Source organism: Gopherus evgoodei, chromosome 2, assembly GCF_007399415.2.
Source record: "Gopherus evgoodei ecotype Sinaloan lineage chromosome 2, rGopEvg1_v1.p, whole genome shotgun sequence".
Lineage (NCBI taxonomy): Eukaryota > Metazoa > Chordata > Testudines > Testudinidae > Gopherus > Gopherus evgoodei.
The window spans coordinates 83,078,477-83,103,801 of NC_044323.1; the positions used below are offsets into that span (position 1 = coordinate 83,078,477).

The 25,325-nt window shown below is 41.0% G+C and overlaps 1 protein-coding gene across 6 annotated transcripts in view; it reads right to left on the reverse strand.

The window, feature by feature from the left end:
• Positions 1-25,325, reverse strand: part of ULK4 (unc-51 like kinase 4) — a 447,445-nt gene that overhangs the window by 325,828 nt on the left and 96,292 nt on the right. For all 6 annotated transcript variants that reach the window (XR_003998867.1, XM_030551188.1, XM_030551184.1 and 3 more), the window contains exons 20-21: positions 20,343-20,504; positions 12,103-12,285 (exon numbers count right to left, since the gene is read on the reverse strand). Coding sequence is in view for 5 of the 6 variants with exons in the window: in XM_030551188.1 (XP_030407048.1) it covers positions 12,103-12,285; positions 20,343-20,504 (345 nt within the window). In the remaining variant the exon portion in view is untranslated. The remainder of the gene's footprint in view (positions 1-12,102; positions 12,286-20,342; positions 20,505-25,325) is intronic.

Sequence of the window (25,325 nt, forward strand, 5' to 3'; positions counted from 1 at the left end):
CCTTGGACCCAGTCATGCCTCCTGCTCCAGCTGCAGGAAGTGGTGGGACATAACCATTGTGGCTTAAATCACCCAAAGATTCCCCCTAAACAAGGGGCATGAATGGTGGGCCAGTGCAAAGCTACTCTAGTGTATCAGAGGCTATCACTCAAAGTCTGTATTAAATATGTTTGTTATTTTTTTTATTCTCACATCTTGTTTCGATCTCTGTCCAATGAGATCATGCCAAAATTATTATTGTTTCTGCAGTCAAATTTTATTCTTGTTTTTCTTTGGCATAGTTGTTAGTTGAGGGTGATGTTAATGCTTAGTCAACTAGAGCTGTGGCAGAAAGAGAAGCGGCTTCAAACCATTTTCTTGTGGTGAGATTGTGAAGAAGCTACTTGGAATTCATTAGGCACATTCATAAATATTGTTTTCTCAACATTAGACTGCAGAATTATTCTAATTTTGGGTTGTGTATGAGCGGAAAGGCTTTTTAGCTTTAATCTTCAATTTTTACAGAAGTTATAGAGCATGCACTAAATAATCAATTCCAGTAACACTTAATGCCTCAACCTCCCACCCTGTCATAAGCATCTCCCTCTTACTCTCACAGATATTGTGGAGCACACAGCAAGCAGTAATAACTATAGGAATATTGGTTTCGCTTAGGTCTAACCAAGTCAGTAAACTGCACCAGTGTGCTTTTAAACGTCCAAAGGCACATTCTACGACCATTCTGCACTTGCTCAGCCTATAATTGAACAGCTCCTGAATACTGTCCAGGCTGCCTGCGTCTAGATTCATCAGCCATGGCATTAAGGGGTAGGCTGGGTCCCCAAGGTTAACTATAGGCATTTCAAAATCCCCAATGGTTATTTTCTGATCTGGAAAGTAAGTCCCTTGCTGCAGCCGTTCAGACAGACCAGAGTTCCTGAAGATGTGAGAGTCATGTACCTTTCCCGGCCATCCCATGTTGATGTCGGTGAAACGTCCCTTGTGATCCACCAGCGCATGCAGCACCATTGAAAAGTATCCCTTGCAGTTTACGTACTGGCTGTCTTGGTGCTCCAGTCACAAGATAGGAATGTGTGCTCCATCTATCACCCCACCACAGTTAAGGAATCCCATTTCAGCAAAGCCATCCACTATAGCCTGCACATTTCCCAGAGTCACTACCCTTGACAGCAGCAGCTCAGTGATTGCATTGGCTACTTGGATCACTGCAGCCCCACAGTAGATTTGCCCACTCCAAATTGATTCCCGACTGACCGGTAGCTGTCTGGCGTTGCAAGCTTCCACAGGGCTATCGCCACTCACTTCTCAATTGTGAGGGCTGCTCTCCTCTTGGTATTCTTGTGCTTCAGGGCAGGGGAAAGCAAGTCACAAAGGGTTCCATGAAAGTGCTCTTACACATGTGAAAGTTTTGCAACCAATGGGATTCATCCCAGACCTGCAACACTATGCGATCCCACCAGTCTGTGCTTGTTTCCCAGGCCCAGAATTGGTGTTCCACGGCATGAACCTGCCCCATTACCACCATGATGTCCACCTTGCCACAGCTTAGAGAAGTCTGTGTCCATGTCCTTATCACTCTCATCACTGCGCTGCCATCGCCTCCTCACCTGGTTTTGCAGGTTCTGGTTCTGCATATACTGCAGGATAATGCGCAAAGTGTTTACAACGGTGATAACTGCCGCAGTGATCTGAGTGGGCTCCATGCTTGCTATAGTACGGCGTCTGCAAGAGAGCAGAGTTGCAGCAGAAGCAGTGGATGATGGAATAGATATTTATAGAGATGCCACAAGAATAGGTATTTATAGAGAACGACGAGAGGACCTGCAAGGTGGATTCATCAGAGCAAGAGAGCAGAGTTGCAGTGGAAGCGGGAGCGCATGACAGCCAACATGGAGAAATTCGCTATCAATCGAGACAGGAGAGCAGAGTGGCAGTAAAAGCTGTGGCAGGAATGCCAGTTTTTCCAACTTATTCCTCTATCTGTGGCCGGGTTAGCAGTCCGACTGTACCGTCTGCTGAAAGCAATATGGCGCCCACATGGAAAAAAGGCATGAAACAATTGTCTGCCATCGCTTTCAGGGAGGGTGGGACAACTGGCGACATGTATCCAAAACCACCTGTGACAATGTTTTTGCCCCATCAGGCATTATCAGCTCAACGCAGAATTCCAATGGGCAGCGGAGGCTGCGGGAACTGTGGGATAGCTACCAAAAGCTAAACGCTCCGGAAGTCGAAGCTAGCCATGATGCTGTGGACGCACTCTGCCAACTTAATGCGCTTAGTGGGGGGACATACAATCGACTGTATAAAATCGCTTCCTAAAAAGTCGACTTCTGTAAATTCGACCTAATTTCGTAGTGTAGACATGCCCTTAGCAGTCTGGCTCTCTCAGGCTGGGATTTGTTTAGAACCCTGTATTCAAAAGTGATCCATAAACATTTCACAGTATGGCTGTAGAACTGCCTATCAAGGCACATCAGTTCCCAAAGATGGAAGAGGAGGCTTAGAATTTAGATAACCAATAGAAAGAGGAGCAATTGCCAAAGCAAATTCCAGCAAAACTTTTCCTTTCTTCAAAGGCTGTTCTATTTTTTTTTGTTTGTTTGTTTGTTTCCTTTTTGGATGCAGATACTTTATGTATCCAAGAGTTAAAGTCCTGGTTGTAGAAACTTTGCTATTGGTTCAAATGACGTCCAGGTCTGCAGACTGAACCCCTTAAGCTAATTATATGGATGTTTGGAATGTTTTCCAGCAAAAACCTTCTCACTGGGGGAAATGTAGGACAGCCTGGATCCAGAGACACCTGAGCTCTGAGTCACTTCCTCTTTAGAGAAATGACAAATGTGTTGTCCCTAGAAACCTAACCAGTGCCTTGGGACAGATCAACCTCCAGTATCAATTCTCAAATCCCAGTTTTCCCAGAAGCACCTGGTGTTGGTTTGTTTGGATCCAATTCATGAGAGACCACTGGGGTATAACTGGATACAAAATTCTTCTTATAAAAAGAGAAAAAGGCAGCTTCTATACATCTTAAATGTTTAAGAGCTTCTGACAGTTCAGTTCCTACTTCCCAGTCTATGGAGGAGTACCATCAAAGATTCCAATATTTTTGAGAAAATCTTTATGGACAATGCCAATGATTTATTAAATGATGTTACCAGATCTAAAGATCTCTATCTCAATTTTGAATCATATTGCTTTGGAATTGAAAGTGTGGGTGCTCAGAAGGTAAAGACTGAGCAGATGCAGCCTCCTTAGTGATGAACACCTTCTAAACAACATCCACATTTGCCTCCAGGAGGAGGCAGAGCGCATCACTGAGACACTATTATTAAGCTGCACATAAGATGCCTGCACAAAAAAAATTTTCAGGATCCATCAATTGTAAATCTCATGACCCAGTGAAGGCCACCACTAGTTGATGGCAAAAACTACCCTTAAATGTGAAATAGAACTCCTAAATATAATCTATGAAACTAAATCTTTGGAACGATTGTTGTACATGTGATTGACTCTACCTGGCTACAAAAGTTGGAGAGAAAATCAATGACCGTCTTGATAGTGAGGGGATATAATTACCTTTCCACTAATGGCCTGAATGGAGACTCCATGAGCTGTAGGAGAGCCACTGTAGCCTCAGTGTGAGGCAGCTGAAGAGATGACCTGCTGAGGTCCCTTCCAGCCCTACATTTCTATGATGGCATCCTGAAAAGCCATATTCCATTTGCAATGGCTGGCAGTTGGTTGCCCATTTTTCCTTTCTTCCAAATGGATCTAAACATTGGAGATCCTTATCCTTAAGCATGTTTTTGGCAAAGCTCAACTTCTCTCAGATCATCAAATCTTCTAGGGAGCTTGAGCTAGAGTGGGAGTAAAAGTAATAGAAAACCCAGGGGGTAACTGGTAGAGTTTTTTAACATGTTTTGCTGGTAGTGTTTAGTGGTTGGTGTTTGCCACAAGGCTCTTTGGGTCCAGGACATCTTCATTTATAGAGGGGAATCCTAGTGGGACCGGCAGCTGACAAAATGTAAAATAATTTCTTAAACTTCTTGGAGTTGACTGACATCTCAGTCTCCAAGGTGTCTTCAATCTGCACCAGGAGCTCTTAAAAGGCCTTGAAATTGGCCAGGATACAGCTTTCTCCGAGGATTATGAAAAAGATCTCTATAGAAAATAATTGGGGTCGTTTGGCCTCCAGATCCCATTCCTCTCTGTATCTAGCAACTGGTGTCTCACTATGGAAGTGGCAGGAGTGGGGGGACCTCCTCCTCATCTACTAAGGCAGGGATCAACTCAGAGGCCCAAGAGGGCAGGCCCTGATAGGGGTACAATGGCATTCCATATGTGTACAGAGGAATGGTTTCTGACCAGACAGTGTCAACCTTGGTGTACTCACAGATGGAGTCTGCAAAGAATGGCAACCTGGCTCTTTGACCTCAGTGGTGACAGGTCTCTGCTCAACACAGGTGGAAAGGTATGTTTCAGGGATAGTGATGAGAAATAAACCTTTTTCATAGGCAGGACTATCTGGCAGGGTGGTTTCAGCACAGGTGCATATCTCAGTGCAGAGTGTGGCCCTGAATTTACATTATTGTGTCAGAGTTGATACTGCTGGGGATGGGATAGTTACCTTTCATAACTGTTGTTCTTCAAGATGTGCTGCTCATGTCCATTCCTTGGCCCCATTCCATTGTAGGTGCTGGAGCACTGGTGCCAGAAGTTTTTCCCTCAGTGGTATCCATAGGGGACTGGCTCTGGCACCCTCTTGAGTGGCATGCATATGCAATGGTACAAGGGACACCGCCAGCTTCCACTTCCTTCAGTTCCTTCTTGCCAGATCTCTGACAGAGGGGAAGGAGTGCGGGTCATGGAATTGAGATGAGCAACACATCTCGAAGAACAACAGTTATGAAAGGTAACTGTCCCTTCTTCTAGTGCTTGCTCATGTCTGTGACGCTGTACCCCACAATGCTTTATGGGAATATGATATAACGGGAATATGATCTATTGAATCTATGCTACATATGCCATGTAACATATCTATATGGTTATGAGCTACTGAATCTATTAATCCTATCAGCATGCATGTATCATTTTTGTATTAGAAATTATGAATAATCACTGTGTACTGGCTTGATTGCTAAATAACCTTAGTAGAGCATTTGGTCAGTTGCTGGAGAAAGGAATGTTAAAATTAAGTACCTAATCAAGAAACACTTAAAAGACAATGAATCTTGGAGTGCTCCAATCCACATAAGAAGTCTACTTGAGGACCTTCAAGGTAGCATGTGACCCATGGCTGCTACCTGCTAAGAAACTGAGTCATTCATGGACATGTGACTTGCCCAGGTGATTCCAGAACTCCATCTTGGAGCTGGACTTTGCATAAGAGAGAGGAAAGGGTCTCCACACACAGGAGAAAGTCTATTTAAGCCCGTGGGAGACCCCTCCATTTTGTCTTCAGCTGGCTAAAGAGAGAAAACCTCTCCATCCCCCAGGATACTTGAAAGAAACTGGAACAAAGGACAGTGTGCAAGGGGTGAAAGTGATTGCTGGACCCAGGCTAAAAGGAGATTAGTCTGTAAAAGGGAGCATTCTGGAACTGGTGAGGATCTTTTCTGAAATTCAGTTTAATTAGACAGATTTGCGCATTTTACTTTATTTTGCTTGGTGACTTACTTTGTTCTGTCTGTTACTACTTGGAACCACTTAAATCCTACTTTCTGTATTTAATAAAATCACTTTTTACTTATTAATTAACTAAGAGTATGTATTAATACCTGGGGGAGCAAATAACTGTGCATCTCTCTCTATCAGTGTCACAGAGGGCGAACAATTTATGAGTTTACCCTGCATAAGCTTTATGCAGGGTAAAACAAATTTATTTGGGTTTAGACCACATTGAGAGTTGGGCCTCTGGGTGTTAAAGACAAGAACACTTCTGTTAGCTGCTTTCAGGTAAACCTGCAGCTTTGGGGCAAATAAGTCAGACCCTGGGTCTTTGCTGGAGCAGATGGGAGTGTCTGGCTCAGCAAGACTGGGTGCTGGGTTCCCGAGCTGGCAGGGAAAGCAGAAGCAGAGGTAGTCTTGGCACATCAGGCGGCAGCTCCCAAGAGGGGTTCTGTGATCTAACCCATCACAATGTCCATTCCATTTTAAGTGACTCCCAAGCAGTAACACAGAAGGTGAGTAGGAATTCATAGACGCGTCGATTGCAACACAGTTCTTCCAAAGTCAACGTCATCTGTGGCCTGCTGAGTGATGGTGTAATGAGTCATGAATGTGTCTAACGAAGACCACATCATGGCCCTGCAGATGGACAGGAATATACGCCAGGAAGGCAGCCAAAGACGCCTGCGCCCTAGTCGAGTGAGCCTTCACTACTAGTGAAGGTACAGCCCGCACCAGCTCTTAACAAGTAAAGATGCAGATGGTGATCCAATTTGAAATCCTGAGAGGACACTGGGAGACCCTTCTTCCTGTCAGCTATCACGATAATGAGCTGGGCCAGTCCGCGGAAGGGCTTGGTGCGTTCCAGGTAGAAAGCCAGGGCACACCTGGACATCTAGAGTGTGCACCTGGCTCTCCTCATTGGTTGTATGAGGCTTTGGACAGAACACCAGGAGGCAGATATCTTGGTTGACAAGGAAGTGCGACACCACGTTTGGCAGGAAGGCTGGATGAGCCATTGCTGGACCTTGTCCTTGCAAAATACTGTGTACTGAGTGCTTTAGTCTCAGAGATACAACTCTCCAAAGTAAGAGCTACAAGGAATGCAACCTTATCACAAGTGGGAAAGAACAAGAAGCAATAGGCTCAAAGGGTAGACCTGTGAGCCTGGAGAGGACCAGGTTGAGGTCTCATTGGGGAACCGGGTCTTGGATCAGCAGAAAAAGTCTTTCAAGGCCTTTCAGGAACCTAATCGATATCTCATGCAAGAATACCAATCTACCCAGGAAGCAAGGATGGAAGGCCGATATGGCTGCCAGGCGCACCTTGATCGAAGAGAAGACAAGGCCTTGGCGCTTTAAGTAAAACAGGTAACCAAGGATGGACTGCAGAGACTACTGGGTTGGGAAGATATTGCACTCCAATGCCCAGCAGGAGAAATGCTTTCCACTTTTGCCAGATAAGTTACTCTGGTGGAGGGCTTTCTGCTCTCAGAGAATCTGCTCTACCTGACTAGAGCAGGCTTGTTCCTCTGAATTCAGCCACGCAGCATCCAAGCTATGAGATAGAAAGAGGTGAGGTTCAGATGCAGGAGCAGACTGTGATCCTGTGAGAGTAGGTCCGGGCATCTGGGAAGTGGCGACGGGGCTGCTACGGCTGAACCAATGCTAGCGAGGCCATGCTGGGGTTATCATAATAACCCGTGCCTTGTCCATCTTGACCTTTAGAAGCACTTTGCTGATGAACAGAAATGGCAGGAAGGTGTACATCAGGTCTCCTGACGAAGGCAGGAGAAAGGCATCAGAAAGAGAGCCTCTGCCGAGGCTAGGCTGACCAGATGTCCAGTTTTTAAAGGGACAGTCCCATTTTTGGGGACTTTTTCTTATATAGGTGCCTATTACCCACAACCACGACCCCCTATCCTGTTTTTTCACAGTTGCTACCTGGTCACCCTTGCCGAGGCCTTGAAAAAAGCAGAACTGATTACATTTTCTGTTCTGTCTGATGGGGAACAGGTCCATTCGGGAAGCTCCCCACTTCTGGAAGAACATTCTGAAAACCTCACAGTGAAGGGACCCCTTGTGGTGAGAGAAGACGGATCTCCTGAGGTGATCCACCAGTGTTTTCTGTATGCTGGGGAGGTGTGAGGCTTTCAGGTGGATTGCATGATGAATTGAGAAGTCCCACAGACAGAGGGCTACCTGCCACCGAGCCAACGAACAAGCTGCCCTGCCCCCCCCACCTGCTGACATAGAACATGGAGGCCGTGTTGTCCATCAACACCTGCACCACCTGACCGGACAGTTGGGGAAGGAAGACTCCACAAACCAGACAGATTGCTCTGAGCTCCCTGACATTTATATGTAGTTAGCTCCTCTCAAGATCATAACCCCTGAGTTTGCAGTATACCGAGATGTGCTCCAAACCGAGGTTGGACACATCTGAAATCAGAGAGACAGTGGGTCGCAGGCTCATGAATGGTGTACCTTCCAACACCAGAATCAAGTTGGACTACCACTGCAGTGACATAAGTACCTGTGGTGGGATCATGATAAGCTGATCTAGGTGATGTCTGGCCGGGGAGTAGACTAACACAGCCAGATCTAGAGGGGGTGTAGTCTGAGTCTTGCATGTTGGACAACGTATGTGCAAGCTGCCATGTGCCCCAATAGTCTGAGACAGACCTGAGTAGTGGTGAAGAAGGTGGGCAATGACATTGGCAAATCAGATCTGACATTGCCCTGAACCTGGCCTAGGACAGGAATGCTCTGGCTCAGGTAGAGTTGAGCACCAATCCGATAATCGTGGTCCAAAGGATAGAGTTTAAGTGGTTCACAACATCTTGACGCTGTGCTGAACCTGGACCCTAGAGTGGCCTTTGATGAGCCAGTCATTGAGGTACAGGTAGATCTGGATACCCCGACATCTGAGGCAGGCTGCCACCATCAACATGAACTTCATAAACACCCTTGGCACCATTGCCAGGCCGAAAGGGAGCACTTTGAATCAGTAGTGCGCAGTCCCAACTACGAAATGTAGGAACCGTCAGTGTAATATCAATATGTGGAAGTAAGCGTCTTTAGGTTGAGAGAAACATACCAGTCTCCTGGATCCAGGGAAGGAATGATGGAGGCAAGGGAGATCATGCAGAACTTCAACCCTTGAGACACTTCTTGAGACTCTGCAGGTCAAGGATGGGGTGCAGACCACCCTTGGCCTTTGGGATCAAAAAAATAGTGGGCGTAAAACTCTTTCCCCCTCAAGTGCAGAGGCACTTCCTCCATGGCTCCCACTCGCAGAAGGCCCTGCACCTCCTGAGTGAGCAGATGCTCATGAGAAGGGTCCCTGAAGAGGAATGTGAGGGATAGAAATAAACTGGTGTTGATTTCCGGCAGTCTGCAGAGGCGCGTCCCCAGAGCTCTGGTGCTGGGAGAGCCCGAGCCAGTCTCCCAGTCCATGGCATCACTCCAGAGGGTTGAGACACCTGTCCCTGGAGTCCCATCTCTGGATTGTTGTTACAGATCATCGCGAGCATGTTGACAGTCTCCGAGACGTCAGTCCTCTTGTTTCTGGTCTACAAAGCAGCACTGCTCTCAAAGCATCAGGCGTTGATTGCCAGGGTACTATCCCCGATCCTCTGAATGCCACCACTGGTCACCAGAGTTGCGGAATTGAGTACGGGTCCCTCAACAGAGATCTGTGGAGAGAGCCAACAGGAACAAGGTAGACAGGAGGTCTTGGTATTATCCTGGTCCCCCAGGCAAGTCTCTCCCTCCTTGGGCTCCTGCCTGCAGGCCACGGTCACCCACCGGGGACATCGGCATTCCCTTCTGCATCTCTTCTGGATCTGATGACATTCTCACAGATTACTCTAGAAGATGGACTTTCAGCCTCACATCCTTTGATTTGCGGATTCTTACAGCAAAGGAGAGACAGACCAAACACTTGCTTCAGATGTGAGACTCTCAAGCAGAACAAGTATCTGTTGTACCAGTATTGCAAGACAGAGAAGGCCTGAAACCTGTGGGTTTTAAGTCTGCCATTCCAGGACTCTGTCTGGAAGGTCTGCAGGCAGCTTTCTGTTTGACAAGCACTACAACAGACAAGGGTACTAAAAATAAAAATATAAATAGTTCTGACACATTTCAGAGAGTTTGGAGAAGCTTTCGAGACATCTAGCTAAAGCTAAAGCCTAGCGGGTCGGACATCAGCTAAGTTCCATCTCACTGCCATGAGTGCTAAAAAGGAACTGATGGAGGGTGGCCACCATCCACTCTTTATGCCTTCATACAGAAGCACAACGATTCACAAGGCACATAGGCACATTTAAGAAAATGGAGGTGGCTTTAAAAAGGGAGCAGCGTCAGGATGTTGGGAAAGATGGATAGGAGTCAGGAGTCAAGGAGAGTATAATTTTCACAGGAAACAAAATTAAGATTCTCAAGTAAATTCTTTTTAAAAACAGATGCAGTATCAATTTACAATATATTTTGCAAAAGAATTATAAGAAAACTTACATTCTTACTGATGTGGAATATTTATTGACTAGGAATGGAAGTGAATTTCTTTTGTTTTAAAGAGTAAGGAATGATTGGGTGATCAAAATAAGTAGCTTTTTAATCATCTTCTAGAAGATAAATTACAGACATTTATCAGGACCTGTAACTCTGTTAAAAAATGTCTTAAGTTAATAAAATGATTATTTCAGCAAGACATTTTAGGTACATTACAAATTGGCCTAAGGACCTATATGGATAGCATAATCCTAGTACAATTTTAGCTTCAATCACTACACATTTTCTCTTTTAAATGTCAAACGGTACTATGTCAAAGTAGCTGTTCTCATGCATTTCTCATTGTTTTTTCCTTAGGGTCATTATCAATTGATGGCCAGGCTACAGCCTTCTGAATTTACTGAATTTTAGCTGAACCAGCAACTCAATTACAGATAAGTCCCACCTCTTGAGATTTGCAAAAAAAGTCCTGTTAAGTTCTGTACCTCATTATTTTACATTTTTGTTTTAATTATATCCTCCATTGTGCAGATAGCAGGTAGTAATTTTTTTGACTTCAGTATCAAGTCCCGAGAGACACTATTGTGTCTGCTCAAATGGTCTTCTCTATTAAAGTGAATGACCAAAAACGCATACAATGGCATGTGTGACTGCTAGAGATCTGAGGGCACTTCGAAAACTATCAAACACAAGGCCAGCTACGAGAAGCACATTTTAGTAAAGGAGTTCTGAACCCATCAGATGCAAAATGGTGACTGATAACTACATGTAAATTATAAACTCCGCAGGGAAAGGTGCATGTCCTGAGTCTCACTATACAGTGCCATGCAAATCTATGGAGCTACATACAAATGTTTACCAGCAGCATAAAATTACATCATTATGTAAAAATCTATACAGAAAGAATGGGAAACTCCTGGTATACTTAAAAGAGCCAACAAGCAGGTGTTTTGTAAGCAGAAGAAAAACAAGGAAATACTTGTACAGCTCTCTTAAGCAGATGCAGATGTTCCAGCCAAGGTAAAGGTAATTACCATACCAAGAGAATGAAATTTGTTCCGCAAAGACCAGATAGACCATAGGGATGAAAGATTTCCTTATGATAAACTTTGTCCAGTTTCAAGTTTTGTCTGCGCGTCTCAACTTCTCTCTTCTTTTTATTTCAGTTGGTAACTCTACTGTGTTTTGGGATATATAAAAGCAGCAAAGAATCCTGTGGCGCCTTACAGACTAACAGACGTTTTGGAGCATGAGCTTTCGTGGGTGAATACCCACTTCCTCAGATGCATGTAAACAGATCCAGACTAACACGGCTACCCTCTGATACTTTTGGGATATAGTATCAATAAAAGGTCTATACAAAATAAAGATGCAAAATAAATACTGAAGAACTGCAATACTTGTAGTTACGTATGAAAAGATAATTATAAACAGACTAATGACTTCAGAGTGGAAGATGAACACTTGCCATGACTAGGAGGGAATTTGTTGCCACCACATCCTTCCTCCTCTCCCCTACTTCCCATGTTCCACATTGCACAACTGGCTAACCACTACATGGGGAAGGGAGTTCCTACTTCTCTGAAGCATCAGGTATTACATTCTGTTGAAAGCAGGACTTCAGACCTGATGGACCAGTGGCCTCATCCAGTACGGAAATCTCAATTCCTTTGCCAATTTTTTCAGCTTTTGGGGGAGTGTAGCAATGCGTTTCAATAACTTGAGCTGTTATTTATCTCCCCTACAAAACAAAGTGAATATTAAGGGAGAACAAAAAAAAAAAAAAAAGGGGTTGATGAGTTGTCATATGACCTTTCATAGTCTATGAAGAGTCAGGAACAGTTTTTGGTATACCAAAATGACATGTGCAAGACAGAATCATAGAATCAAGAATAATAGTATAAAGTTTAAATCAAACCTTTTCTTGAATCAGTCTCTGAAGGTGAATCCCACATGACAACATAGAAGCAAACATGGTCAGCATGTACTGTTGAACTTTACTTATTCCAGTTGCCAATGAGTTTATAACAGCCATTAACCCGACCTTTTCAATCACGCTCTGGAAAGCACTGGGTGAGTGACGAGTAATTCTGCATAAAGCCTATATAAATAAGATATTCCCATTAAGTAATGCTACTTTCATTTTAATAAAATAACTAATGGAATAAGAAAATCAATGAACAGCAACAGCTTTTCCCATTGTATTTTTAGGAGCAGACAAAAGTAGTGAATTCATATGGCTTAATTTTCCCCCACACTTATATACACACACACTGCAACTTGCTCTATAAATTAGAAAGAATAATTTTAATCAAGCATTTTATTAGTGTAAATGTTATTCCTTGCTAAGGTACAATATCATAATACAAAATGGTTATTTTATTATAATTTCGGTGTCTATGTTAGTTAAATTAATTTTGCTTAGCTCTTCCATACACAATAGTGAATATCCTGATTTAACTATATAGAGTAACAAGGAAGTAATGTTTTTTTGTTTTAATTAAGGAAAAAGGAAAAGCAGATGATAAGCAATTAAGCCTATAAAGGAACAAGAAAAACTACTCCCATTTCTTTAGAGTACGGGTTCATATAAAATTTAAAACTAATATTTACAAAAAAAATCACTAAATTCATCAAACACATGCCACACTTTCATATCAAATCTAACTTTTTTGACCATTGAAATAATCCAGGTGAGGAGGAAGAAGAGCAATGTTATTTTCAATCTGCACAGGTAAGTCAAATAGTAAGTTTGAACATAATTTCTCTCAATTTGGTCAGATACCTAACAATAAAAGGAAATGATGTCACTTTATATAAATAAGTGATGTCAGTGAAGATAATAGCAAAAGAAAGATAAAGGAATTAATCAGTTTTGCATTATCCAACTGTATGAAACAGATCTACAGCAGTGGTTTTCAACCTTTTTTTCATTTGCTGACCCCTAAAAAAATTCAAATGGAGGTGTGAATCCCTTTGGAAATTTTAGACATAGTCTGCAGATCCCCAGAGGTAATAACTTTTGCAGACCCCCTGCAAATCCCTAGGGGTTCACATAGCACACGAAGAAAGCCATTCATCTATAGTATTTGAAACAAAATAAAGATTTTTTAAAAATCTCAAAGTAAAAATTGAGGAAAGGTACATTTTAAATGAAAGAAAAGAATCTCAAGGGATCATGCCATAATCACAATATTCAAGTAAATTAAGAATTCTCCCCATACTGAGTTTAACACAGAGACACACAATTGGTTTCATTAGTATTGATAAGATTCTTGGAGCAGCTGGTAGGGCTAAAAAAAAAAATAATAATAATCAAACTCTCTCGATACAAAATCCCTATCCAATTAAAGTGGAGAAACTTTCTACATCTCCCACATTCCACAAGAGTACCACAACCACTCAGCTAAACCTTATAAATGGAGATCCTCCCCTTCCCTATGCCCCAAGAGCTTTGTCAATCTATTCCTCCTTTGCTTTTGCAAAATGTCAAAAAAAAAAAAAAAAAAAAAAAAAAAAAAGAATTGAAAGATTTTGAGTCAGGTTGAAATGAAATGTTTCATTTTGCCAATGCTGAAAAAAAAAATGATTTTTCAGTTGAGCAAGAAATATTTGGCATGAATTTGCAAATAGTTTCATATCAACTGAAGCTGCATTTTTTCGGTGAATGGTCTTGACCCAAGATTTGTGAATCTGACCCATGTCCTTCCTAGCTGTGAAAGAGGGCTTGTCTACATGAACATTCAGCGAAATGCTGGGGGGTATAAATCTACAATCACACTAGCCTGCTGCGCATTAACTGTGTGGTCTCTTCTGACATGCACTAACAGTTCCTTAATACTCTTTGATCTACCCCAATTTGAAACCAGAGTAGATCAAAGTGCACTAAGGAACTGTTAGTGGACATCAGCAGGGTCCACACAGACCGTTAATATGTGGCAGGCTAGCATGGAGTAGATTTACATCCCAGTTTGCTGCAAACTAAAATGTTCACGCAGACAACCCCAGAGAATCATGAACTGGTTCCATTCCTGACTGATATAGCCAAAACATAATACAGAGAAAAAATTTCCCTTCTTCCTTCTAGCACACACGAGTCCAACCAGTATTGAAGAAACTCAGACTTAGATGCTTTGATTCTAGCCAACTTCCATCCAATACCAAACCCAACTTTCCTAAGCAAGCTCACACAGAAGCTAGCCGAAGGCCAAGTACAAACTCATCTAATTGAAGCTAACATTCTAGACCTGGCCCAGCTTGGATTCTGGCCAGGACACGGAACTGAAACTGCTTTAGTAGCACCAATGGATGATCTCCTCCTGTGATTGGATAAAAGGCAGATGATGATTCTCACCCTCCTTGTCCTCTCTGCAGCATTTAACAGTTTTGTCCATGAGATGATGTCTCCTGAGAGATGTGGTGGGAGTCCAGGGTAAGGCACTAAAATGGTTTGATTCCACCCTGGAGAAACAGTTATTGGAAAAGGCAGCTCCACCACGAGACTCTTCACTTGTGGTGTCCCACAAGGATCAATTCTTTCTCCAGTCCTTTTCAACACCGATTTGCAGCTACCAAGGGAACAGGACAGATGACATGGACTCAAGCACTAGTAATATGCAAATGACTCACAACTGTACCTATTCTTCACCACAAGCAACCACAGCACTACCACGGAGATGGCACTGTTCTTGGATGAGATCAACTCCTGGATGATGAACAGCTGACTGAAGCTGAACTGAACAAGAGAGGGGTGATGCTGGCCGCACAGGAAAGTATTTTGAAGAGTTTGCAGCCATAGTGTAGTCTCCTTTAATCAAAGGTACACCTTCACAATATTTCATTTGTCATTTAAGAATACTCTTGGGTTCCTCACTGACACTAAACTCTCACACAGAAAACAATGCTCATGGATGCTGCTATCATTTCTTGTTGACTAGGTGACTGCATCCCACCTTGGTGGACAATGACCTGTGTCTTCAGTTATTCATGCCTGCCTCCATTCGTGGCTGTACTACAGTCTGATATAACTGAGAATGAAGTCTTCAGCACCTAGGAAACACCAGCTAATACAGACTGTTGTAATATATCTCCGGAGCAACACATAATATTGCAAACACATCAGACCTATCCTCCACTCTCTACAATGGCTTCCCTTAGAATTTCTAATCAAGTTCAAGATCTTGGCCCTTATCTTCAAAGCACTACAAGGTCTGGTCTCAGAATATCAAAAAGACCATCTCTAGAGTTCTGGGAGGAAGACTGATTGACAGCTGCACTCCCTTTGCAGAACGCAACTCTTTACAAATAAAGGTAAAAAGCGCATCCGTTTGTGAGACAGAATTCTCTTTGGCACTGGTTGGCAACTGTAGAATGAACTCCTCCAGGAACTAAGGACTGTCACAAATCTCACCACCTTCCACTCCAAGTGCAAGGCACATTTCTCTAACCTTAACTTCTTTAACATAAATACATAGCAACATGAATATTTAAAAAAAACAAAAACAAAACCACAACACAACTAAAACAAGACACTCCATTCCACACATTTTTCTCACTGGAAAGAGAATCAGAGAACAACAGGTGACAGATGTATAGTACCATTGCTTAACCCGCTACGAGGAGGTATTCACATACTACGGTGATGAGTGGCTTATAAGAACTTATACACAACAGAACTAATAAGACTAGTAAGCTAAATTTTTCACTCATTCTTTTGTTTTTCTTGCTACTGTGTGGCAAAAAAGGTTAGAAGACTCTGACTCGTCATGAACAGTTCATTATTTAGGGTGTCCTTGTGACAGATATGGCAAGTCCCTGCAATATAGTTTGGAGATCTTAAGTTTATAGATCATTGAAGGCCAGAGATTATATACAATTCTGTGGGGGCTAAGGATCACAGCCCTTCAGGAACTAAGAACTGTGGAAGGTGATTAGGCAAATTCACTCAGGCTTGCATATACTGGTTCAAACTGGATTCTCCAGTGACCAACAGACAAAGGACTTTTGATAAGTAGTCTGAGTTCAAACTGACTCAGGGTCTGCTTTCTGATCCAGCAAAGGGACAGGACCCTTCTGTCCAAGTGGAGCCCCAGTCCTTCCTGGGAAGGATTGAAAGAATTGACGCTGGCCAGAGTCCCTTCTGGAGTTAGTCGCATGTGTGTGAGGGGGAGTGATCTCTGGTAATCTTATTAGCACACTTGCAGCTTCTTTCTTTTTTTTTAAATATGTTTTCTCTGTAACAATACATGTGCTTGCTTAGAAAGATCTGTGTGGTAACATATCTGTGGGAAATTATGCTGTTTATAGCCTCAGAAGAGAAACAAATCAGGCTCACTTAGACAGCGTGAGTTGCTAGGGAATTCACAGTTTAGATTGGGAACTATGCAGCCTCGTCAGGAGGGAGAGAGATGAGGGTCTCCACCCAAGAGAGGTGACAGCTGAGGAGTAAGGAGCCTAGAGTGGGTGCTCTTGTTGGACCATGGAGGAAGAACACAGGTGCAGTTGCCCTGAATTGTAACAGTACTACTTCAGGAACTTCTTGTGTAACTCACTACAAATGCGGCAGAAACATTATACCTCCACCTCAGGTCTAACCCATCACTGCTGAGGTTAATATTCCTTTGCTCATGGATTTTAGAAGTGCTAAAACCAGGTTTATAATAGCACCCTTAACAAGAGAATGGCTATTTACATGTCCTAATAATCTAATAAAGCACTCAAACGTATTTCAAAGGAATACAAAAGCTCTCACAATTTTGGACCTGGACTCGACAAAACCAGTGGCCACTTCTGGCATAGAAAATATATACATTAATCCTCCAAAGACAATATTGAGCCCATAAAGAATAAGTGTAAAATCCCATCCTAAACTGCAGCAGCCACAATATTCCAAAAGTTCGTAGCACTTCTGCAGGCTTTTTTTTTTGGTCATGTTGGCAAGTTTCCCATATATGTGCAAAAGAGGCACATGTCAAGTATGCCTTCAACGTGGATTTTTTTCTTAAGGGCAATATTTCTTGTGCCATGTTGGTTTATTTTTAATTTTCTCTCATGTCTTTATTAACATGCTGCTACATTTCTCTAATTGAACATCAACCATATTAGTAACACTAGTAGCTGGAAACAGCTAGGAATCCAACAAGATCCTCAAATTCTAAACCATAGCAACAAAAAGTAGTTTAACATCGAATATAGTGGCTGCTAATGTAGTTTCTGTCCATTCCTCCAGTTCTTCCCACTCAACAAGGGTGAAAAATCTTGGGTAATACCTTAAAAAATATTGCCAACATACTATGGAATTTATAAAGTTTTAAAAAATGAGTGTAGTTTATATTTGAAAGGCTATTACATAGCTAACCCAAGGGCATTTATATACGTCCAAAATGATCATCTATAATGAAGGCTTAGGACCCAGAACAGGCACCACAACAGCTGGGTACAACTCCCAATTCTGTCACAGACTTCCTGGGTTATGTTGGCAACTCACAATCTTGTTGTTCCTCAGTTCCCAATCTTCTGTTGTATGCTGCATCCCTTCCTCCCACTCTCTCTCTATTTTGTCATATTTAGCTTGTCAACTCTTCAGGCCAGGGACTGTTTCTTAATATGCGTTTGTACAGCATCTAGAACAATGGGACACTGATTTTTGCTTGGGTCATCTACTCTCTTCTATAATACTAACAACAAACAATAATTATACTCTAACCCGCTTGCCAAAACAATTAAATGCAGTATTGTAGCACTGCAGGAATTTTAAAGATTCCTTGGAAGACAGAACCTTTTGAATACTAGCCACAGACAGTGCAGTAAAGCATGAGTCCAAGAGGCAATTATGAACTCATGAGGCATTTGTACAATATTAGCTTTCAACATTAGGATCTTCTCAGGATCAATTATAAGTCACCTCACTGAAACAAGTAGAACACGAACAAGGGTAGAGAGAAATTTATTGGTCACAGTGGTAGGCCTGGTCTACACGGGGCAGAGAGGGGAAATCGACCTAAGATACACAACTTCAGCTACGAGAAAAGCGTAGCTCAAGTTGCTGTATCTTAGTTCAACTTATCTCGCGTTCTTGCAGCACGGCGTCGATTGCTGTGGCTCCACTGTTGACTCTGCTTCCGCCTCTCGCCTAGCTGGAGTTCAGCAGTCGACAGGAGAGCGATCGGGGATCAATTTATCACATCTACACTACACGCGATAAATCAATCCCCGATAAATCGATCGCTACCCGCCAATCCAGCAGGTAGCATAGACATACCCGTAGAGAGGAATAACATTATGTTAGCAGAGCAATACAAGTCAGTTTTGAGGCTTTTTCCAGGTCAGAGCAAAACTTTCAAACATTATAAGATTCACAAGTTAGCAATATATTTGTCACAAGGCTCCTCTTGCTTAAAAGTCAACTGAAGTCAATTTCCATCTGTAAGCAAATTAAGGTTTGTTGCCTTTGCATATGTCAAGGCTGAATTCCCACTCTGAGTGTAGAAGGCAGAGGCCTGCAAGGATTTTAAAAATTAATACTGGGCACTCTAGGCTTGTATTAAACACCCAAAGTTACAGCTTTTCTCTGACCTTGGCTTGGTAAACGCTGCCACCACCCAAATGCAAAAAAAACCCCTTTGAACTCAGGAAGGAGCACTTGGGAATTCCTCCCTGTGGAGTACCCTCAAGCCCTTTCTCACACACACACACACACACACACACACACACACACACTCGGGAAAGAGCAGAGAAAGAAAACAAAGGAAATTAGCTGTGGCTATCAACTAATCAAACAACATGCACAAACCTCTTCGGACACCAAAAATCCAATCCTGTTCTTAAAATAAGTAAATTTCATTAAAAACAAAAAGGGAAAAAATACATCTGGAACTTGGGCTTTTCGCTATATCTTAAAAGAAAATTACAAAAATTAAGCACCCAAAATAACTTTCTTGGAGGTACAGCTTAAAGGTTACAAGCAAACAAAAGTATCTGAGGTTAGCACAGAGGAGATCCACAAGCCAAAGTAAGAAATAAACCTGACTGTGTCCAGCTAAACATTCTGATCTACTTACACATTTGGAGTTCAGATAAGTAGTTTTAGGAATGACCTGATGCTTTAAAATCATACCTGGCTTAAGCTGCTTACAGCATTGCTACTCTGTCTCTCCAGCCTAGAGAGAACAGACAAAGGGAAAGTTTCTTACCCAAATTTTAAAAGTTCTACTTTCCCATTGGCTCTTCTGGTCAGGGGCCCACTTCCTTTTCTTTACCTGGGGGACCTTTAACCCTTTACAGGTAAAGCAAGCAGAGAAAAGCAACCAAGAGGGATTTTAGATCTAACTGGCTGGTTGGGTGTCCATAAAAGGGAGCTATCCCCTGCTTCATTTATCACAGCATATAAAGAAAAGAAATTTCTGTGTTGCAAGACCCATAAAGTAGCCATCATTACACAAGTAAAAGCACTGGGTTTGCCTACAGAACTAATACTAAAGGTATATTTACACTGCAGCTGAAGGTATGATTTTAACACCCATACACACGCCCATGCTAGTTTCAATCTAGCTAGCAAGGGTAACAATACACCTCTACTCCAATATAACGTGACCCGATATAACACAAATTCGAATATAAAGCGGTAAAACAGTGCTCCGGGGTGGCGGGGCTGTACACTTCGGCGGATCAAAGCAAGTTTGATATAACGCGGTTTCACCTATAACGTGATACGATTTTTTGGCTCCCGAGTACAGCATTATATCAAGTTAGAGGCATAGTAGTAAAGACTCGGTGGCACAGGCTTTAGCACAGCCTAGCAACCAGAGTACCCAGACAGGCTTGTACTCTGGTTGCTAGCCCATGGTGCCACATATTCACTACTGTTGTAACCTGTGCCGGCAAGATTAAGCCTAGCACTGGTATGTCCACCTGTGCTACAGTCACACTTTCACTTGCAGTGTAGACATACCTTAAGAATGCAATGTTCCTACAAAATTAACAGATTACTGAAGGTTTATCATAGAGTTTTAAAAATGTACATAGAAATAAAAGTGTTAACATGTCACATATCAAAATAATATTCAAAAGATATTTCAATATATGTATAGAATGCTCTCCAAAAGCTTTTCAAATTAACAATACTAGAATATTTAGATGTTTTGAGAAGAAGCTCCTTACCGAAATAGCTGTTATCCTCAGAGAATCTACAGTGGAATGTCTGAAAAGGTACCATAAAACAGGTCCAATTTCTCCTGTAATAAATCCCCGTGCATGAAAAGAATCAGGGGTGCAAACATTTTCAACTATCTTCGCCGCCATATGATTCACAACACGTTCTTCCTAGAGGGGAAAAAAGGCATTTTATATTAGTTACTATTATCTATCTCTGACTTTACTTTTCTGAACTATTTAAATAAAAGGCAAATACAGCAAAATAATTTGTGTTGTCTGAATACTGCTTCTTAGTCTTGTTACACAGATATCAGGAAAAATATGGAAAATCCTTAGGGAAGAAGTCATTTCACAGGAAAATTCAACTACTTTGAAATATAAAGTTTATGTCCCCCTCTTCCTTTGTCTTGTACTGTAAATAAATCCAAGGAGATAATAGAAATAATATTTAAAAGTAAGTCTTCCATCTCCAAGTGATCACTCTGAATCCAGCATAGGTCAGCAGAGAATGAAAGTTGTCACTGTGTCTTACTGTGTCATGAGCATTCAGCAATCAACTCTACATGAACAGATGTTCATATCACAAAATTTGCCAATAAGAATACCAGTTATTATACTGATGTTAACAAAAGGGTCAAGCACTTGATAGGCATGGAAATTAAGGTATATTATCATGGACCTTATCATGCAACAATTTGTGTTCTGGATAACTCCTATTGACTCTATTGAAAGGTTTACTTGAATACAGACTGCATAATCAGATGTTATATTTTATAAACAGATCATTTACCAAACAGAAATTGAAGACAGAACACATGATATTTTTCCTCATTGTCCACTACATCGTTTTCCTTCCAGCTCTACCTGTGAATAAGCAAAGTCTTTCAACACTGACTACATGCAACTGATGAATTGGTCAAGTTAATTTAAACACAAGAAAGACAGACAGACAATAGACGTACTCCAGAGATTTAGTTTGTTTAGTCTATAGCACACTCAGTCTTCACGAATAATGCTCATAATGGCATTATTTATTTCTCTTATATTATTCTCCACTTTACCCTACCATCTCATTCCCTTTGGATTTCTGACATTTATATCTCCACAGTCGTAACCACTATCAACTGAGCAACAATAATGAAACTTTTCATGTCATTAAAAATATATTCCTAACTATCTCCTCCCTCTACTGATCATCGATGTTTAATTTTTAAACATATAAGACTAAATAGATATATGTAGGAATTTAGTATAATTCTTATTAAAGGAAACTTTCATCTTAAGTGTCATATTAATTCGTTACCACTGTCTAAACTTCAGTTCTACTTAAACAAGAACAATTGACTCCTGGGGCCTGATTCTCATCTCACACTGGTTTTACACTGATATAACGCAACTGATTCAATAGATTTACTTCTCATTTACACAACTGTAAATCAAAGGAGAATTAGCCCCCAATCTTAACAACAGTTTTGTTAGTGTACCATCCTGTACAGTAGACAACCATTTAAAAACTCAGACAAGGGCAGTTTATCAAAATTAAGCTTCTGGACCCTTATTTCTCAGATATTTTTGTTTGCAAATAACTTAATATACATTTTCAATCTTTTCCTTTAAATTTCAGTTTAAATGATTTTCTGAACCGCACAAGTGAAAAAAATACATGTATTTACAATACTCACTGTACATATTCAAAAGATTAATAGCAGTATTAATTCTCTCTTACATATCAATGATTATTAGGCACACAAACTGGGGCTCCTGTGTCACTTGAAATAAGTAACACCATATTTAATAAATGAATTAAAATACCATAAATAAGTCATAACCAAAGCATTATGCAGCAGAGAATGGTTATTATGAATAGTAATAGATCTTCAGCAATATCCAGATGCAGTTTTAGCTATTCTTAACAAAATGTTGTCCCTCAAAAGTGTGCCAGGCAGTGCAGAGATGAGTCATGCCCTGTACCAGATAACCACAGTCATTCTTATATCTTGGCTGGGAAATGGTCATGTATTGTCACAGTGCTCTATCAACTCAATGAGGCTTTCAGATTAATTCAATTTGCTGCCACCTGAGATTGGTTCCCTTAGCCCCCCTGGGACCTGTTCTCAAACACCATATAAGCAAGAAGCCTTGTACCATTTTCTGCTTAACTCTTGGGAAAAGGAGCATGAGCTAAACTAATATTTGGCCTCAACTGAAGGATACATCTTGTCCTGTTATCAGGACATAAGCTATGTAAGCTGACAGAAATGGATCCTCAAGATATGATTGAAGAGCTTTTCGTACACCAGATAACCTGCCAGTATCATGAACCATAAACAGCATGTATATAGCAATATTAAAAAAGCAACACTATCTGATTTTCTCAGATTCAAAGTAGTTTTACAGAAGAGCACTAAAAGATATAGGGCCTGATTTTTAGAGGCACTAAGCACTTCTGGTTCCCACTGATTTCAAATACAGTTGTGGGTGTTGAGTACTTCTGAAAATCAGGCACACATAAATGAGAAAGCAAGTACTAATAAGGTGAATATATCTGAAAAGACAAAAGGTAAGCTTCCTTTTCATTCAAAATGTAAAAGTATAAAGAGGTCAATATTTCCATTTGAATAAATGACTGATTTTACTCTATCTTGCTATTTATTTTGGTTGTGGAGGAGCCAACAGCAGATTAGAAGCTTTCCTATCACTGAGAAAGAACATAAAATCTAAAAGTAGTGTACTTTTAATTAACATGTCATCTTCAGTTTTGGATAATATATTTTAAGATACACACACACACACACAGTGAGCTTATGTATGTATAACATTTATATATAAAAAATCATAAAAATTTCAAACATTAATGTAGTGTTATTACAAAAGCAGACTGGAAATAGATTTGGGAAATAAAGAACTTATTTCAGCATCTTTCTAATCACTTGCTAGAACACTTAGTTTAAACAAAGATGAAAGTTGGAAAATTAGAATATATTAAAGCTGTATCACAAAAGAATTAACTTTTGTTCTTGAGTATTCAGGATTATAGAAATCAAAATCTTCATTTGACTGTGAATTGTAATTACATATTCTGCACTGAAAAAATAATCTGACAATGTAGCGTGAGTAAAAGATTTACTTTTACTTTAAAAAAAATAAACCAAGAATTTGACTGTAAATTGGGGTAGACATCTAAAAAGAGTAAGGAGGACAATAAACACCGCCCAGTCTGTCCCCTCAGTATGACACAATCGGTCCTTCAGCAGCCCAAAGATAAGGCTCAGCCTGGACACAGGACTTCACTGCAGCAAACAGACTGGGGCCTTAGCTCTTATACTTATAAATACATATATATTTAATGATAAATATATATATTTCAACAATACCACGGGCCAACTGATGTAAACAGAAACAAGGAAATTAAATGTCAAGAAGGAAATTTTCTTCTTAAACCACCATTCCGTACTGTATTTGAGCACACACTATGTGAAAAATTACCAAGTCACATCACACAAAATGGAAAGAAAAAGAAAAAAGAAAGAATGATAGAAATGTAGGGCTGGAAGGTTCTTTGAAAGATCATCCAGTCCAGCACTCTGCAAAGAGGTAGGACCCATGTAAACAGACTATCCCTTACAGGTGTTTGTCCAACCTGTTCTTAAAAACCTCCAACAATGGGGATTCCACAATCACCCTTGGAAGTCTAATGTACAATTTAACTGTCCTTAGAGAGCTGGAAAGTTTTTCCTAATATGTAATCTCCTTTGCTGCAGATAAAGACCATTATTTCTTATCCTAACTTCAGAAAACAAGGAAAACAATTGATCACAATCTTCTTTATAACAGCTCTTAACATATTTGAAGTCTGTTATCAGGACCTCTGGTCTTCTTTTTTCAAGACTAAATATGCCCTGTTTTTTGTTGTTGTTGTTGTTGTTGTTTTAAACTTTTCCTCATAGGCCAGGTTTTCTAAACCTTTTAGCATTTTTGTGGCTCTCCTCTGGACTCTCTCCAGTTTATCCACATCTGTTCTGAAGCGTGGCACACAGAACTGGACACGCTACTCCAAATGAGGCCTCACCAGTGCTGAGTAGAATGGAACAATTACCTTCCATGTCTTACATATGCCACTCATATTAATATACCTCTGAATGATATTAACCTTTACTGCAGCCGAATCACATTGTTGACTCATATTATGTCTGTGATCCGATCTAAGCTCAGATCTTTTTCAGCAGTACTTACCACCTGCCCAATTTCCCATTTTGCCGTTGTGCATTTGATTTGTCCTTCCTAAATGTAGTACTTTGAACTTGTCTTTATCGAATTTCGTCTTTTTTATTTCAGACCAATTCTCTAACTTAACTTTTTTAAATTTTGAATTCTAATCCTGTCCTCCAAAAAGCTTGAACCCCTCCCAGTGCGGTGTGTCATCTGTAAATTTTATAAGCAAACTCTCCACTCCATTTTCCAAGTCAATAATGAAAATATTAAATAATACTGTACCCCAGTAGATACACTCTCCCACTCTGACAGTAAATCATTGGTAACTTACTCTGTGAGTACAGTCTTTCAACCAGTTGTGAACTCACCTTAGAGTAATTTCCTTTAGACCACATTTCCCAAGTTTCCTTCAGAGAATTTCATGTAGAAGTGTGTCAACCACAACGCTAAAATCAAGATATATCATGTCTATGGCTTCCCCATCTATTAGATCAGTAACTCTGTCAAACAAGGAAATTAGGTTGGATTGGCATGAACTGTGCTTGACAAAGCCACAGTGGCTACTCCTTATAATCCTATTTTCTTCTACAAATTGATTGCTTAATAATTTGTTCCAGTATCTTTCCAGGTATCAAAGTTAGGCTAACGGGTCTAGAATTTTCCTGGTCATCTTTGTTTCCTTTTTTAAAAGACAGGTACTGTGTTTGCCCTTTTCCAGTCCTCTGGGACTTTACCTATCTCCAGGAGTTCTCAGATATAATTACTAATGGTTCCAAG